Below are 19647 nucleotides of genomic sequence, written 5' to 3'. Positions count from 1 at the left end.
TCTGCTTGGTCTTAATGTTCTGTTCTTGCTCACACCACAAGGATAATTCCCTGGTATGAGAGTAGCACGTTAATATGAAATCCCAGTAATACAGGAATTGCCATCAGAAAATATTTCAGGTCACTATTTTGATGCAGAACAGGTTACTTCACTGCTATGCAAAAAGCCATTAGCAGCAAACACTGTTCTATTATTCTTCCATATACGTCTATACATTATAGCTAAATTACATGATAAAATATTACAGAAATTAGTATCATTAGCAATTAGTTCATTGGTGGTCCAAGAAGTAGAAGACAGCACCCTAGATAAAAGAGCAGAAGCAGAAACTTCCCCCCCTTACTGATTTAATTTGAGCAGATTTCCACTCAGCTAAGATGCTAATGATATCGCCTGGGCAACTGCAGATTAGCTGAGAACATACTCAATCAGCAAAGACCCAAACAACTGGGAAGAATGACTATTTCAGACAAGACACAGAGCTGCTAAGGGAGCATTACACAAACAGAAAATCAGCATCAGATTGATTCAGGCACAGCTAGAGCAACTAAAAAGGTTTCTACTAAACAACATCCTTTTCCCCCAACTATTTTTAATGTAGCAACTCTTAGGCATAATACCTCACTGGCCATGACTTGCAGCAGTAATGCTGTTCTCTCGGTCTCCCCATTTTTCAGTGTTATTCTTAGTTTACACAGAGATATTTCACCTGTCATGCAACCCTTACTGAATCAGCTTCCCACAGTGAGATGTACTGAAAGACTTTGAAATGAAAGTCCTTGCCGTGTCATTTAAGAGACAATGAACAGAAGTACCATCTTTTTTCATCCCTTGTTCTAACCTATTTTCCAGGCAGAATTGCAAGGTATGAAAATCCTTTATGTGTGTGCATGTGGCTTTTACCCTGACACTAGTCAGCCACAGTCTGTGCCCTGCCAGATACATCTTTCAAACTGTTGATAGTACTTGAGTGCCTAAATGAGCGAGAACAGTGAGCCCGATGTCACAGGAACAAAATCATCTGTTTATCCTGATACTGTGTCAAATGTAAGCAGTATCCACCCTAACTTTTACCTACTTGACACAGTTGTAGCGCACTGAAGTCTGAATCCAAGGCAGTCTGTGGCAAAAGGGATCTGTACAAATTATTCCTACAGGACATTTGAAATGTAATGGGATCTTCTCATCGGGGATACCTTTCTGTAGCTCTGATTTCATATTTTGTTCCTGCTGTAAATGCATTTCAAAAATTAAAAATTAGAAGTACAACATGTCTGCAAGTCATAAATAACTTTGATGCTGCAAATAGGAGACATTTCTCCCCACATAAGAAACAGAGCCCTCACCTGTAGACAGTACCTGTAGTGATAGAAGAGTGAGATATAGATGACACACCTTTTAAACTTTTGTTCCTACTGCTGGAATTATTAGGGCATTTGCCCACAATGAATCAGACTGAGACATCGAAATTAATCTGATCTACACTACCATAAATTCACCAAATGGGTGTTTTAATTATTATCGCAGCCTCCCTTCTTACTTTACTTCTACTTCACAGAGTCAAGACTATATAGGAGTCAAACTGCAGCCAGATGCACTGTTTGGGTACAGCCAAGTTAAGAGGTTGTCCTTTAGCTGGCCATCACTGCAGGGTCTCGCCTCATCCTTATCAGGATCTCCTTCAGCCTTACTGGCACAATGGCATCCATGCTCACTCCCTAACCCAGTTCTGTCAAAATGTTTTGGTTGAGTTTAAGAACTGACTATTAAAAGTGTTTAAGCTAACCTAGATCATTTTGACAGAACCAGGCTGGTGAACAACTACATGTGCTGTTATGCTGGCAGAGCTGAGGAGGCAGTAAATTATGAAGAATGGAAAAGAGGAAAAGTAAAATGCGAAGGGAACATGAATCACGTGCAGTCAGACAATGCACCTGGCTGCAATTTAGTAATGCATTAGTTCATGGGCTGTTGCTACACCACTCATCTTTGCCTGAATTTCGCTAAACTACTGAAAATAAGTTTCTGTAGTTGCCCAGCTTCTTGGAAGTTTCCATGAGAGCACAGGACCCAGTAGGCCATCTGCACTGCTAACCGTGGCTAACAAGTTGAAATTCCATTTTGGCTTTTTTTTCCAGCTCTGCCTCCATCTCCTGGTTGAAAGTGAGGAGTTTAGGTGTCTCTCTAGTGATGTGTTGATAATGGTACTTGGCAGCGTGAAGCCCCAATGCGAAAGTCTGCATGCACTTACAAATAGACCAAACTTCATGAAGGCTGAATACAAAAGGTCCAAGTCAGGCTGTATATACGATAACTGAACTGAAGCCTCATTTTGTTTGAGCACATTAGGAAGAATCTTCTGGGAGTGGAACCATTGCCAAATGGTTCTCCCAGTGAGTAGCTGGTTTGGATGAGTAGAGCTCAGGGAAATTAATACCCACTACTGAAAGGAAGCAAGCAGGACAGGACAGAGCAGAGCTGAGAGAAAGGCCGCTGGGGAGAGCTGCTCTACAGGCCAAGTCAGGGCTGGCTTTCATAACCAAAAGAAAGCAGAGAGCAAGAGAAGAGCCCTTTGTGATGCTCCATGGTGAGCCAGTTGAAAAGCCAGCTCTTTCACCCAGCATGCTCCCCTCACCTGTTTCATTCCTGCTACTCGTACATGGCTCTGGAATTGGAGGCAAGAGCTGGAAAACAAAAAAATACAATCCAAAAATACATTTTTTCCATATTAAAAATAAAACACTGAAGCCATTGGAGTAGTAAACTGTGGAAACATTCTCCTCATAAAATTCTACCGCTTTCATTAAGCCCAGAGAGCCCTCCTCTCTGTAAGTGAACCCTTACAGTCCTGTATAAAAGCTTGAAGTGATCATGCTGAGCAAGATTTGGCCCATAAGGTAACCATGGAGAAGAAAAGATAGGGTCAAGCCTATAAAAACCCATAAAGACTAGACTCTATCACATAAGGAAAAAAAATACTGCTAGAAGACTAGGACCAGTATGTGCAGCCAGGCAGGATATGCACCTGCTACAGCTTTGCCCAGTTCAACGGGGCTTGTTGAAAGGAGACACTGGCCTTTCTCAGTCTCACTGGCAGTGTAGGGAATAAAGAAAACACTTTAAAGAACATGAATCACCTTACCACTTCTGGAAGCACCTTCTTCGCCAGATCGTGGATGGCTTTGATGACAATACATATAGATGACAGGAGGAATATGACACCCAAGATAACACAAGCTCTGGGAAAAAAAGAGAAAAATAAAAAGAACTGTTAAAAATGTATTTGGAGCTGTCAACTCTCCCACTGCTGAAGGGTAACACACAACAGAATATTAATAATAGAAAAATCTGAAGGAGCTAAAGATAGAGACTGGAATTAAAGAAGAGAATGAAAAGAAATGTCCAGTTCCTCTCCAGTTCTTAAAACCTGGATTATATGTGAGAAGACAGGGCAGACCAGATGATGTTTCAGAGTCAGAGAGAAAGATACGTCTCTTCTGCTCCTGATGATTTATCATAGAGCCCTTTAGAGGTCTGTTTCTTTCTTTGTTTTGCTAGGATCTCACAATAGAAATAATCAAGGGAACTTCATTCTCTTTACTAAACCAGGACAGATGTTTGGTAAATCTGGTCAGTAGTACAACAGAACCTGAAACATCTTTTTTCTTGGAGATTTGGGGAGGAAACAGATTTTTAAGTGCAGATATTTAAAAAAAAATCAGCAGGTTAGGTGCATCACTTCGTAGGCTGCCCAAGGGTCTCTCAATACCTAACAAAGGATCAGAGTCTCATCAGATTAGGTGCTGTGCAGAATTAGACTCTATTCCTGCTCTGCAGAGCTTACAACCCAGTCTTATAAAAAGCAAACAAATGGGTTAATGAAGAGAATATAAAGTAACAGAGAATAATTAAGTTTTGTATAGGACACAGGCACAATGAGGCTTACAAAGCACATAATGCATTCCCAGAACTTCACAGTAAAAAAGGAAAACCTTGCTTTTGTTCAAACATACAGACTGATACTACTCTGAAATGGAGTTCCTCTTGCCGTGAAATACTACAGGATATAAGGCTTTGATTTCCTCTACACAAACAATAATAGCCAGTCTGTTACGGTATTGATATATCCATATATCCGTAACTCCATTTTACTAATAGCTCTTAATATAAAATTCTACTACTATAGATTGAAATTGCTCTTACTGTGTATCTATGTTTAAAGCATGAAATAGTTAAGAGGTGATATCTATATGTACATTTTTTTCTTCAAAAGTTGTATTTCTTTTGTTTGTTATTCATCATTTGGTACCTATCTGTTAGCTCAGTTTACAGATGCTATAATTATTCCAGTAGCATGCTACTATTTTCAATAACTCAGACATCAGACCATCTGGTGGTTGGCAGCATATGTAATGTTCACATCAAGCTTGATCTAGACTGCAGTTGAACTGGCATTGCTCTGCCTAGGTCAGAAGACGCAGCTGCAGCAGTGGCGCAGGTGAGTCATTTTATTCCCCAACACAAGCAACACTAAACCATGCTGTGGACAACCCACATAATCCTACAGACAAGTCTTCAGTAAAGGGGCTGCCATTCTACAGAGGAATACAGACAACGTAGAGGCTAGAATCCCTCCTAGCAACGGAGTGGTATGCTAGATGAAGTACCCATCTTCGGTAGGCAAAACTCTGCAACATCTATTTTAAGACAGATGTTTTACTCCTTTGTAGTAAATTGCAACGGAGACCTTATTTTTGTTAAGCATAACCTGTTGTAAAATGTAGGCAGAAAAGGCTCGAGACAGTCTGATTACCCAAGAGTCCTTCCCCTAGACTCAAACACAAGAACAAAAACCTGGCCCATAATCTGTGATAGAGGAAGAAACTCACAGGATGGATTTTCTGCAATACTGCAGCGAGAGGTGATCATTAAATGGTAATACTGATGGGAGGAAAGTTAATCTCCCCCAAAAGAATGAGTGAAATTGAAAATTAGAGGACTTTCCATTTTCCATTGCATATTTCCAAGCAGGTCCCTGTTCTGCAATAGATTCTTTTCAGAGATTTGCAGTTTCACTCTATCTGAATGGATCACTGTACAGAGATCTGTCCGGAGCCTCTTGACCTACTTTTGTCAAACTCAAAACTTTTCAGTACCACCTTTATGTATTACTCCTGTAATATTCAGCACTGCCATAACCCAAGAAGCTTAAATTACACAATCCTTCACAATAGATTCTGTTGTAACGATTATTTTATTTTTTGGATGAGGTACAGAAACCTATACTAAAAGTTCTGCTCATTTACCTGGGACAAATGCAGGTGTTAGGTAACTTGAACACAAAACTGGTCCACAAAAGTTGCCTGAGGCCATTTGCTGAGCCAGGGACAGGTTGACATGAGATACATACACTTCAGCATATCATCTGAAAGCAACACTTAAAGGAAAGCTTTTCTATCATTCCCAGAAGGCTTAAACCAACATAGCCACAAATCTGTGAGTTGGAAACAACAGATTAAACTTCCTTGTGCCAATACATATTGTTGAATGCCAAGAGTATGGAAAAGAGAAGACAGCGAAGCATGATCACCTTCCCTTAGCATCCCTTCTATCACCTGCACACATCTTCTGAGTAAGACAGGCAAACGTTCCCTAAGGGCTTGACAGGAGTCTTGCTGGCACAAGTCTAACGTGTCCAGGGAACCAGCATTTGCCCTGACCACTGTCTGGATGCGGTTCTCACGTATGTTGTGGAGTTTGGGGCTATCTCTGTAAAGCCTCCAATCACCCAAGCCTAATAGCAAATATTTTGCGTCTTTGCCTAAGCCAGCAGATAAGTAATGACTTCAGCAATCTTGAGCTGCTTCTCTTATTCCCCAGATCAGTTTTACTGTGTCAAAAGAATTCCCATACACCTACTTAACCAGAAACAGCTAAAAGTAGAAAGAAAAAAGGATGTTAATAGCAGCGACAACGGTATAAACAGCCAACAGAAATGCAGTCTGAGGTCTGAATCAGCATTCAGTCATCATATATAGCAAGCCTAACTTCTCCTTTATATGCTGGCTTTTGGAATCCATAGCCATGCAAAATCCATGCACTTTAAGTGCAAAAATACATGTTTCTTGTCTTCTTGAATGTATCAATTTATCTGCAAAACCACTAGAACAAAATGCTACATAGTGTCTTTTTCAATTTCATTTGCCAGAAGAATAATTTCTATCTAGACTGCAAATCGTGCAAAATTCAGCTAAAATAGAAAATAAGAAACCTCCAAAAATTAATCTGAAATTTTAACTGTAGTACATAATAAACAAATTGTAACTGGTTACTGTAAGTTTGCTTTATTTTCAAGCCATTAGACAACGAAAACTTTAATACAAGCCTGCTAACTTCCATCTGCTAACAATTATTCAACTGCTTTGTAACTAGTGATTCCAACTGCACATGAAGGGTGTTAGTGCCAAGGTTGTTGGCAAATGGAATTTCATTAATAACATTCAATTAAATTAGATGAGCCAACTGCCATTTCTAAACAAGTTCAAGTCAACTCAGAAGTTCCCATAAAAATTAATGAAAGAGGAGTGATACAGAAGTGAGGTTTGACTGAAAACCTAGTGAAGATGTTACAGATACCCCTGGCTTGGAATCACCCTAGTGTAATAAATGCTCCTCAATCTCCAGGTCCCCCATGATCACTGTCAGCAATTCAGACACTCTGGAGCCACTGGTGGTCCACCTAATGGCCTCATATTCCAGAACATTGGTATCTTCTTGCTAAGGCATGAGGGTACTCTCTGTCCAGCGACACCCATGATGAACAGATCTCCACGTATCATATGCCACCACTACCACTTAATTACACCTCCAGCACCTATTGAAGATCATGTACGTATTTTACAGCCATTTCTACGTGAGTTAGTGTAAGAGCTTCCCACTGAATATCTACTACATCGTTAGACATATAATTGATCTGTAACAGGTTTGACAGGCAACAGAAAAGATCTAATGAAGAATGCAGGAATCTGAAATCTCCCTCAGTTCCACGTAATATATTGCTTCTAAAAAGAAAAAGGAACAGAGACAATTTAGTCAAAACATTTTAAAACATAATGGAAAATCAGTATTTGATTTTCAGAAATAATAACCTTTCTGGAATCTTTCAGAATGCAGTATAGTTTAAAGAATAATAGACTAATTCAGAAAGGACAAGGTGAGGGCATCTCTCTGATATCCAGGCAATAATCAACTTTTAGGTCAACTAAAGCTCAAACTTCCAAAGGTTTTTTTCTTAGACCAATGGCACTGGGAATGAAAGAGTAATCAAAACTATTTCATTAAGTTGTTGGTAAAGAGAATTTAATATTATGATTTTAACAGTGAAACCATCAAGTCTTCTTTAGTTTGCTGTAGGTCTTGGTAGCAGATCATGATCTGCCAAAGATACTTCTTCATGTATTTTTTGATGCAGTATTTCTATATGAAAATCCAGAAGATAGTATGAAGTATAATTCGTTGTATTAAAAAAGGAACTCATCAATTTTGTCAACTTTTCAATGTAACTTTGTCACAGATGAAACATACATGCAGCCTCAGGCATTGAGAATGAAATTATTTGGACTTCCAAAACTGCCAAAGACTTTATACAGATTTCAAGCTCCAGTTACTGCTAATTCACTTCTAATGGAATTCAGAAACATGATTATGTCTAAATCCTAAATACATGTCTCCAATCTAAAGCTTGGTTCTGGGTGTGCTGCAATTTGACAATTTACAAAAGACTTTCTTCTGAAAGCAGTACTACAACCCATACACAACCCATTTATATTTATACAACCCTATAAATATTCATTTTGTATTACACCAGTCTTGGTTATTTGCACTCACACCCATCAAAATAAAATCAGTGTAACTGTATTACATGACATACAGCTGCCACCTCATCTTTTCCCTAACACATTCCCTGTACAGAGCTCTAATAGACACAATTCTTCATTTTGATGACAAATTCTTACAACTCATAAGGAAAACAGAAAAAGAAATCTATCATTGTAAGCACCTGATAGTCTTCCCCATAATCAAAAATTTGTTACTTTGCGTAAGTTAATGGCTTTTAAGCAAGTAGCTATGGGAAGTACTGAGATTCAGGGGGTTCCGTCTCCACAAACTATCAATTTTAAAGCTGCTATTAGTAAGTTAACATTTTTTTTCCTCTTTTTATCACAAAATTAATTTCCTAAGGAGATAAAGTCCAACTATTCAATTCATTTGCATCTAGCAGACACAGAAAAACAGCCTTCTAATTCATGGATTTATCCTTAATTCTGTCTTATATTTGTAATTATTTGTTACGATTCCCTACAGGTAGTGATAAGACTGAAATTCTGTAATATTTCCATCACAGAACTAAAGACTAATCTCACTCAGATCTCTAGGGTGATTAATCTTCAATGTAATAAAGCCATTTTACCTTTAGCATGGCTTTTGCCACACTGAATACTCTACATGAGTTGACCTATTCCAGCCAAAGGGACGGCTCTTCCATGTAAACAGCGGTCAGCCTGAAGTAAGACTGCAGATTCAGACTCCCAGCGACTTGTTTTGTAATATTTTGTAAAAAATAAATAGATAATAAAGTTACAAATACACCCCCAGTGACAAGCGCTGCTATATACTACCTCAAAAGAGATCTGGGGTAAGCTACACAAGGGTGACTGCTAACAGAGTTTTCCTCATATCAATTGACTGCTATAAAATAGCCAGTGCTATCCCTTCTTCCCTTCTTATCATCCTGCTATCTTTCTGGCAAATGGAATACAGTAACACAGTACCAATAAGGATTTGTAATGAAGCTCTTGGTAATTACTCCTCTCAAGTCAATCTGCTCTCATGTGCAGTGAAGGTGGTGCAACAGAATTAAGGATTCAGAAAAAATTAGTGATGCATACAAATACAATCTGCAAAAATGTATTAACTGCCTCTTAGCAGCTCACAGAGACAGTTGTTTTGCGCCAGCGGAGAGAGAAAGGGGTCTCACGTACTTGGTAGTATGTCTGTTACATCCTGGAACCTATTTTACAACCACAGTTCAAGTTCATTAAAATAGTCCCTGAAATGTGATGACACCATGTGGAATAAAACAAGACTGTCAGTAGCAGTCTAATTACTTCCCAGTTTTGTTAACATATGATACAACTAAAATGCAATATTAAAAACTGAACTTTCTTGTCAAATACTGCGCTATTCTCCCACCTTTTTAACTCATTTCTGTACCTCAGATTACTTGATCTTTTTTGATTACCTGGGTTATTTGGTTTTTTATTACTTTTACCACCATAAAGAACCTTACAGAACCATAGAACAGCCCAGGTTGGAGGGGACCTCAAAAAAATCATCTGGTTCAACCTTTCATGGGAACAGGAGCCTAGATGAGATTACGTAGCACCCTGTCCAATCGCATCGTGAAAACCTCCCGCAATGAGGACCACATCCCTGGGGAGGTTGTTGCAGTGATTGATTGTTCTCACTGTAAAAGATTTCTTTCTTGTATCAAGATTACTTACCTTATTCACTGAAAACATCGCTCGCCTTATTCATGGAAAACATTTTAATAATTTCAGTAGAGCTACAGAGATAAACATGACAAAGAGAACTGTGAGGGAAGTCATTATAAACCACCAGCATTTGTATTAATATTCTTGTGGTAGAAACTATATTCGCACTTTTGCAAAGCTGCCATCAAAACAAGCTTCAGTTCCTCATCCAATTCTCTGGCAGCTATGATACTATAAATAAAAGATAATACTCCTAATTTCTGCATATAATCCTGTTACCTGCCAAGGCCGGTTTACTCTAGTTTATTTTAATTGTATATTTCCTTGATTGTTAAGAATCTTACCGTGATATATTTTTCTAAGAGAAATGAGTTTTCCACCATGGAAATAGTGGAACAGTTTGCCCAGAGAGGTTTCGGAGTCTCCATCCTCCGAAGTTTTCAAGACCTGACTGGATAAAGTTCTGAGCAACCTATTCTGATCTCACAGCTGACTCTGCTTTGAGCAGGAGCCTGGGCTACAGACCTCCTGAGGCCCCTTCCAACCTGAATTATCCTATGAATTTTTATCCACAAAATCTTTATCTCTGCAGGCTCTGTCAAGATCTTTCAGCACTAATAGCTCCTAATAGCCCACAGAAAAGGAAATGCTAAAATCTCTACAGGCTGTTTTCACCGCTGGAGTGAAAAGGTAGTGTTAAAACTATTACTTTTCAAGGAACTGTAACTTAGCATTAAAATGACCTGCAGGCCAGTAACTGCAATATGAGCTCTAAGCCCAGGAGTAATGTGAGTTTTTCCAGCAAAGCTGAGCGAATCAGTTTTATGATGGATACAGGATTTAATCTCCAAATAAACCCACTAATGAAACATCTGGAATTTAAGAAAAAAATTAAATTATAAAAGTAATTAATTTAATAAAAACTATACCTGTGCTAATTCCTGTTTCCCTATGATTTGAAAGAATTTTAGTATTAGTGGGTGACAGAATGAATATCATGTATGGAATCATTCAGGGGAAGTCATATGGCACAACATGCAAGGCAACTGCCCAAGAGGTTTTTGCTATGTCAGTAGTTAGGAAAATATTTTTGAGCATACAGTATTCATTCACTTTCTAATTCTGTATCTCTCTACACATTTTTCTCAATTGTCTTCTGTGTATAGCCACATGACAGGAACCCTTTTGTATCTCTTACTTTGCTGATACTCTTGTTTTCATTCCTTCTTTCCACAACCAAATACAAATTACATTCTGTGAATGCTCCTTCATTAGTAACTTGGAGCTTGCAATAATCTGCACCACATTTCTTCTAAATGAGAGGCAGTCAGCCTGTTTAAACAAAGCTAGGCCTACATTCATGTAATATGTGCATTATGGCAGCTCTTACAGTCTGAATACAGTAGCCAAATATAAAATTCCAGTCACAGCCAGCCCAAGATTTCTCAAGCATAGGCAAAACTGAATGCTGATACTCAAAGAGTGAGAAGTCAGGAGGGAAAAGCTCAATTTTTGGTCACCAACAAATGATTTTCTGGTGGCAGACTAGCGGGTTCTGGCCAACGGGGATGAAGTGAAGCAGGACAGAGAAAATGGAAGAGGGCTCAGAACTAAGTCAGTGGACAAAGAATATGGAACAGGAAAAAGTCAGACGATGTTTCGGAGATAAGGGGATAAAAGTGTTTGTTCTGGTTTGCAGTCATTTGGAGGGCCAAGGGATGGCTGGGGATGTTGCAGATGTGGGCATCTCTTTGCTTTCTCTTCCCTTGATCTCAACAGCAAGTCATGTCCTTCCAAGACCCACAACTTTTCTTTTCCTCATAGCTACCTTCTCCACAGCAGTCTCTGTTTGCTATCTACACATCCTAATCTGCTGTCACACAAGTGAGGAACAGGAGGAACTGAGCAAGGGGAGAGGCCTAAGCAGCTGTGCTAGGAATGTCTGCCTGCACAGCAATAGCCACCCCTGCACACACCCCAGACACAGCAGGGGCAGGTGATGGCAAAATCTCTACGGCTGGGTACCATACCTCTAAGGCAAGAAAGGGCCTGCTCAGTCTACTACACATGGTGCCACAAGCACAGGTCTGCTGCCCATTATTTTAAAAAGAAGCGTTAAAATTAGAGTGGAGCTGTTCACTAACATTTGTTCCTTGCTACCCATTCTGCAATATTGCTGGCATAACTCTAGCCACAATTTTCATTAGGGTGACATCCAGAACTGTGAAGACTGTAAAATCTGCCTCTTAAACCCATTGAAGGGCTTATTCTAAAAAGAACAATTACTAGCCACTGTGGCATATTACTGCAATACATAGGCAAAAGATGCAATATCAGACTCAGTCTTGAGATTCCTGCTTCTTTGTCATGCTCTACTGCTAATCTTAAGCTTCTTTGTGTCCAATTAGACAGTTATAGTGCTTGTTTATGTTTGTGGTGTAGCTTATCTTTTATCAGGTTTAGTTACTGAGGAGGGCTTGGACACCAAACTGTACAGAATCACAGCTGTTCAGAGTATTTACACCTGCCTGTTGCTGGGTGAAGAGGGAATAGAGTCACTTTAAGATGCACTTTAAAAGGAACGAAGTGGGCTTGCTGTTCATCACACATGTTCCATAATCCACCTCCAAATGCCAGAATCCAGATCACCATCGTTACAGCTACTCCTTTTTCTCACCAAAAAACCCCAAACAAACCAGATTACAAAATAAAGAGAATTCAAGTAATAGTCCAAAGTATCACTGAAAGTAAATTTCTCAATTATTATATCAAAAAATATACTGTGTTATCACATGGTCTCTCCTCTTCTTAAAGAGCATTGAGGGGAAATGCTGTTTATATCTGAGACTCAGATTAGCTATGTTAGGGATCCATTTCACGTTGAAAAATGTTATAGATCTTCTAAAACTTTTATTATCCTCAGGAGTTCAACTACTCACTGCAGAACAGGGTATTTACATCCTTTAAAATCACGCAGCTGAAATAGGGCAAGAGTTCCATAAATAATTTGATTCTCCCGGTATTAAATATCTGCCTATAAAAGCTAACAGCCATTTCTACAAGTCAGAGATTTTGAAAACTCTTAAGACCTATTTTCTAGTACCTGGTCTGCACAGACCGTACAGTTGCACTTATGGTACACCTGCCTTATGACCACCCTCCCAGATTGTGAAGAGCTGATCACTGCTCCTAGCCTTGGATCAGGTGATCGGAGATTCTGTCATTCCCCTGAAGCTGGAAATTAAAGCCTTTTGAGAATTTCTGCAATATTCATTTTTATGGTGATTATCAAATTCCAGTACAGAACAACACCATATCCCTGATTTTTTTTATATATATATATATAGCTGTGTAATATACTACATATTACGCAATATACACAAATACTGCCTAATCAACTACCAGTGAAGTAAAAGGAAAGGCTTTCATAAATTAAATAGATTTTGGATCTAGCTCCAGTAAAATCATTGCCAAGTCTACAGATGCCACACTTTTAGAAACAGATTTTAGAATGTATAAATATATACATTTGCTATTTCATATTTAATATATGGGCGAGGATTTTATGTGTGTGTATACATAAATGTATGCATACATGCATTTCTGCCTGGATAAGAGCAAAGTTTATGATTGCTTCACTTTTGCCTGAATACAGGATAATGGATTTGTGGAGAAATTATGCAGTTTAGTAAGTCAGCCTAATGAAGCACCTCTAAAACTTGTATCTAGCACTGTACCTGGATGTAGTACTTCGGCTAAATATTTCAGAAGAAAGAATGGTTTAGAAATATTCTGTGTGGTTAAAAAGAAACTATATTTCTCCTCCTATAAAGCAGATATCCAAGCACAGGTGAACACTTGTTTTGCAAACTCTGCACTGTGCTCCACTGGGTAGGAGAGACATGCACGTGCCATGTGAGGACCAACTCATGGTAGCTGAGAACTAAACAAGAGCTGCAGAGGTAGGTTCTTAGCTATTTGCAGTTTGTAGGTTATCTCCACACATTTGACATTTTTCCAGATCACTTAGGTATTCCATTCACTCATCACAAAAGAGTTTTTCCTCCAGCAACAGAGGTTTGCCCTGAACTGTGGGTAGGTGTCGATTTTGCCATCTGCTTCAAGTCTCTTCCGTATGTATGGTATGGAAAAAATTATCCACAGTTTTTTCAATGTGACTGATATGTTGGGTCTGAATTGAGAGGATTATTTTCATTCAACATTACCTAAATAGACAGTGCTCATTTAGTCAGGCTAACCAGTACAGCAGAGCCAATCCGCACATGAAAATTTCAATATAGTACTAATACTGAAAATTAGTGTTTTTTAATTCTGTGAACCAAGAGAGAATATACCCTGCAAACATATAGATCAGTATGCTCTCTTATTTGAATCAGAGGAAAAGAAAGAAGAGCCAGACCTAACCTGGCAGTATGACAGCCATATCCTCCAATAAAAGGTGTTTTCTAATTCCTTTAATCTTTGGGTGCAAGAGTAGGATACATCACAATCCCCATATTGCATGCCTAAAAGCAATACACATATATTCAATATAACTTCCGTAAGGCTCCCCATGACCAAACCCTGGGGTAAATATACTCAAGTGGTGTCATCTGAACATAAGCAAGAGAGAAAAAAGGGTTACAATTACTTTGGAAGGAGAGGCTCACTCCGTCTTAGGGTCTTACGTGTCATTACATTTTCTCAGTAAGAAAGAAGTCTTTACACAAACTTACCAGCCACTAAATCCCCACATTTGCCCAGCAGCCACAGACGCACCCACTTCCTTTACCAGCAGACATGGCTCTGCAGGAGGCAGCGATGGTGATGGCTCTTTACAGAATCTGCACAGGTCAGTAATAAAGTAATAAAGGGCAATTCCAATGAGCATCCTCAAAGCAAAAATCACTGGCAGGATGAAAGCCTCTAGAGTGCCCTGGACTAGACCATAAGCAAATGGACAAGAGACTATAGAGCAAAAGTAGATTTGCAATTCAAAGAGATAATGTAGTGCAAAGCAGTGAGTTATCATTTCATGAAGCTATACAGCACATTTCCTTAGCAACTGAAGAAGGATACCATGTACATATCTGATTAGCCCTGTCTTCCAAAAATGAACTGCAGAAAGTAAAGAGCAGGAGAACAAGGTGTCAAAGGAATACTTATCCATAAGATACCCACATTGACGAAGGGAAGACCACAGCAAAGGACAGTTCCTTTGGGTATATTCAATTCAGAGTGGGCGTCTACTTACCATACACAGAGTTGTACAGATGATTTTATTATTGCTGTTTACTTAAGTCTAAATTCCAGAAAGAAGGTAACTAAGCAACTGGTAAGGGTTTCTAATCACTTGACTAGGCTTCTCCAAAGGTCACATGCCTAAGAGGATGTAAGGTTATAAAAGAAAAACTGTTCAAAGGTGTATCTTTTTACTTGATAAACATCCCCCGATTCGTGGCATTATTTGAAACACTAATAAGCCTGCTTGCGGCACTGCCCCATTTACCTGAAGAGGCTACTTACAAGCAAAAACTGAACACAAGGCATACTCTGTAAAAAGATAACTGATAGAGAGTACGTACCCAGGAGGCTATCAAGCAACCAAAGAAAGGGATTGGTACACAGGTAATGCGTAGTCATTGGATATTATAAAAAGGCTGTTGATATCATTAATATGCTTCATAAAATGTTTTTAAATATCCTAATTCCCACGTCATACTGTTACATAGCTGTAAGTTTCACCCCTAGTGCATGAAGCCCTAGGAAAGGGTCAGAATATCCTTGTTTCCTTCCTTCTTTCCTCTCTTCATTACATATCTGTATGTAATAGATAATCCATATCTCTCTCTCTCTCTCTCTCTCTCTCCACATAGTGGATTCCTAGAGTTGTCTGACAACTGAAAATCCCATTGAACCACCACCAGGTGGTTCTTTCATCAGACAGAAAAAAGGCACAACAATGCTGAGCACTTATAAACTGAAGCTATATATATACACACACAGATTAGAAATAAGATGTGCATCTTTATTATTAAGCTTAATTAAACATAGCAGTAGGGTAGCGAAGGATGTAAGAGATTTTCTAATTGTTGCATCCAGCATGCTAATTAAGAGTCAGGTTTCCCATTTACTCCATCCCTGAGGACTAGTAAAATATCTTTCTTAGAGAGTGCTTTCAGCGCAAACCAAGTTAGAAATTCTTGAATTAAGCTCTTACAGTTGTATTCTTCCAGATGTCAAAATAGATGAGAATACTGGTTCCTTCTGCCCATAATTTAAGAATCTATTAAGAAACAAATCCTCAGGGCAGGCATTTTTCACTTGGCCAATGGGTTCAGCATTCTGACAGTATCAAATCCAGCTGCCACAGCTGAGGTATAATGTATGGAGATGAAAGTTAAGTTACAAACACATAGCAAAGTTTTTAGATAATGTCTAATTGCAAAGCAGCAAAAACCACAAGCCTTCTGTATTGGGCTTGTGTGGCAAGGTTTTGGTAGCAGGGGGGCTACAGGGGTGGATTCTGTAAGAAGCTGCTAGAAGCTTCCCCCATGTCCGATAGAGCCAATGCCAGCCGGCTCCAGGATGGACCTGCCGCTGGCCAAGGCCAAGCCCATCAGTGACAGTGGTAGTGCCTCTGGGATAACATATTTAAGAAGGGGGGAAAAAACCTGCACAACAGCAACTGCAGCTGGAGAGAGGAGTGAGAATATGTGAGAGCAAGAACCCTGCAGACACCCGGGTCAGTGAAGAAGGAGGGGGAGGAGGTGCTCCAGGTGCCGGAGCAGAGATTCCCCAGCAGCCCATGATGAAGACCATGGTGAGGCAGGCTGTGCCCCTGCAGCCCATGGAGGTCCACGGTGGAGCAGATACCCACCTGCAGCCCATGGAGGACCCCACGCCGGAGCAGGTGGATGCCCGAAGGAGGCTGTGACCCCATGGGAAGCCCACGCTGGAGCAGGCTCCTGGCAGGACCTGTGGACCCGTAGAGAGAGGAGCCCACGCTGGAGCAGGTTTGCTGGCAGGACTTGTGACCCTGTGGAGGACCCACGCTGGAGCAGTCTGTTCCTGAAGGACGGCACCCCGTGGAAGGGACCCACGCTGGAGCAGTTCGTGAAGATCTGCAGCCCATGGGAAGGACCCATGCTGGAGAAGTTCACGGAGAACTGTCTCCCGTGGGAGGGACCCCACGCTGGAGCAGGGGAAGCGTGTGAGGAGGAAGGTGTGGCAGAAACAACGTGTGATGAACTGACGGCAACCCTCATTCCCCAACCCCCTGCACTGCTCAGGGGGAGGAGGTAGAGAAATTGGGAATGAAGTTGAGCCTGGGAAGAAGGGAGGGGTGGGGGGAAGGTGTTTTAAGATTTGGTTTTATTTCTCATTATCATACTCTGACTTGATTGGTAATAAACGAAACTAAGTTGAGTCTGTTTTGCCCGTGACAGTAATTGGTGAGTGACCTCCCTGTCTTCATCTCAACCCACGAGCCTCTCATTTTCTCTCCCCCGTCCCACTGAGGAAGGGAGTGACAGAGTGGCTTTGGTGGGCATCTGGTGTCCACTCAGGGTCAATCCACCACACCTTCCCAATTCTTGATCCATTGTTTTTAAATCTAGCATAAGGTGAGAAAAGATATGCAAAATAAATACATGAGCAGAGATAACTGAAGCCACCAGTTCCAGGTAAAGCGTCATCTTACCTACAAAGAAAGAGCACTCCAGAATCATACACTGCCCCACCGAGGAAAGGAATGACAATCTTCTCCTGGCAAAAAGCTTTCTCAGCAACAGGTGGAGGTATCACAGATATCTGCACCCTTGTCTGCCACACAATAGACTCTATCTAATTCTTCTTATTTTAATATTACTGCCAATGTTTTGGATGACAGCTTCACCAATATAAAAAAAAAACCAAACCAAAACATATCTGCATTCATTATGTATTATGTCATGGCAACATAGAGCACCACGAGTTCATTAGAAATTATTTGCCCATAATACAATTTCATTTTCTTATTACAGTAATAAAGGAAAGAATAGCTGGAGTCTGACAGATGCAATAAAATAAAAATAAAAAAAAACACCAAAAACCCCCCAAAAAAGTGAAAGAAATGTGAGCTTTCTGCTCTTGGCATAATCCAGATTGCTCATTATGAGTAAGGTTTCCTATTTACTCTGGCACTGGGTTAAGAAAGATGTTGACAGACTGATTCTTGGGAAACACAGAATTTAACTTGGTACCATCACAAAATAATATATAATAAACACCAGCTGCAACTGTCAAGAATCACTATGTTAAATATGCTATACAGAGTTAGTTTTTGCAATACTGAACATACAAGCTTAAACAAAACCCAGTAGCCAAAAAAATCCTAGGAGGAATGGTTCCTATGGGCAGAAGCAGATACTCAGTCCTGCGCTGCATTGTGCAGAAATGCAAGATTGTAGCTCTGTAATGTAACAATAGGGATATTGCTTCAGAGCCTAAGAAGTAGCACTATTCCATTTACTCCATTTGACCTGAGCAGGCTGCCAACTAACTCTATTAACTTACCATGAGCAAATTCCTGTTTTCCTGAGCAGAGGGAATCAAACAAGAGATGTTTCTTTTGTTCACAGTTTTGAGAGCTTTTCATCCAACTGTACATAAAAAACTCCATCTTTTACAGCTTTTTCACATGGCTGTGTGCCTAAAGTTTGTTACTCTGTTTTCTCGATCTTTCCTTTTTTAGTGGTATTTCTCACTTTCTCCCAACACAGTTCCAGCACTCCAATCCAAGTGCTTCATTCCTGAATTTAATGGATCAAAGAGCTGCTCTTTGGCTGTATAGCTAGTTACTAGTTCAACCTCTCATGAGATGTTTTTCCGGGTTCCTAATGCTTCAGTCTTCTATTAAGAAATTAATTCTACTGCTATTTTCTGGGATTATTTATGCACATGAAAAACAACTGTTACCACATCAATTTCAATAAATTTGTTCCTTCAGCAGAATTTAGATTTTGCTTCAGCAGCCCAATAAGCTATTATGTTGCTAAAGATGTATTGAAGGGCAGAATATTCAAGAATATTTGTACACTGGTTATGGAGAGCAGGAAGGGGGACCATTCAGATTTCTCTGCGCATCTTGAATGGCTCAGTGATCATTCAATGTCCAAATCGCAAAACAGAAGATTGGATTCAGACCTTTATCCTGACAACCTGCTCTAATCGATCTTGCTTAGAGCAGGGGGTTGGACTGATGACCTCCAGAGGTGCCTGCCAACCCCAGCCATTCTACAGCACAGCACGGCACAAAACTCTTAGTATGAAGTAATAAGCTGTACCTGGCCCTACTGTATTTTTACATTCTCTGGTTTATCATCTACATCAGACTATACTCCTCCCTCTCAGCTTCTCCTCTTATGAAGAAAAATAGGGAATTGTAAGTATTTTATTGTGGTTGTAAATTTTCGTCTTTTGTTGATACTCAAAATTATTTCTCAAATTATTTCAGCACTCTTCTTTCTTGGATTTCTTGGTCATTGCTTTGTTGATGATTTGTTCAGCACCTCTAAGTTTCCTGCATAACTTGCAACCCAGCAGATCATGCTGAGCAAATCAAGCACTCATGAACTATGTACTCTGACTCTCTTTCCATATATCTGTAGTCCTTCCCAATTTTTGCATTTCCTCAAGACCTACAATTCTTTCAACCACTCTTCTAAAATACATGAAAACGTAGTAGCCTGTTTCTACCCTCTTTTATTTGACTGCCAAAACAGAAAGATGGTGAAGTGCAAAACTATTCAAAAAGTACCAGTAACAAACACATCAAATATTCATCCCACTCCTACACACTCTTTCATTAATAAGCCAGCTAGGCAGAATCAAGCAGTGTCTCATATGGCCTACATTCTTACAGTGATTTATACCTGATCTTGGTGAATATTAATTATATTTTCAAAGCCACTTGGTATATCTAAAAATAAAGCATAAAAATTTCATCATAATTTCATCATAATTCAAGACATACTTTAAACATAATCAGATATATTTCTTCACAACGAATTAAGAAAAATTCTCATCAATAGAAGACTTGAAAAGCCTGCCA

At 39.7% G+C, this 19647-nt stretch overlaps 1 protein-coding gene across 1 annotated transcript in view; it reads right to left on the bottom strand.

The window, feature by feature from the left end:
* Positions 1-19647, bottom strand: part of TMEM163 (transmembrane protein 163) — a 104352-nt gene that overhangs the window by 17465 nt on the left and 67240 nt on the right. The window contains exon 5 of the mRNA XM_059820678.1: positions 3143-3239. Within this exon, the coding sequence (XP_059676661.1) occupies positions 3143-3239 (97 nt within the window). The remainder of the gene's footprint in view (positions 1-3142; positions 3240-19647) is intronic.

The sequence above is a fragment of the Gavia stellata genome, chromosome 8, assembly GCF_030936135.1.
Source record: "Gavia stellata isolate bGavSte3 chromosome 8, bGavSte3.hap2, whole genome shotgun sequence".
NCBI lineage: Eukaryota > Metazoa > Chordata > Aves > Gaviiformes > Gaviidae > Gavia > Gavia stellata.
Note: the sequence above shows the minus strand (reverse complement) of the source record. Positions and strands in the feature narration are given on the sequence as shown.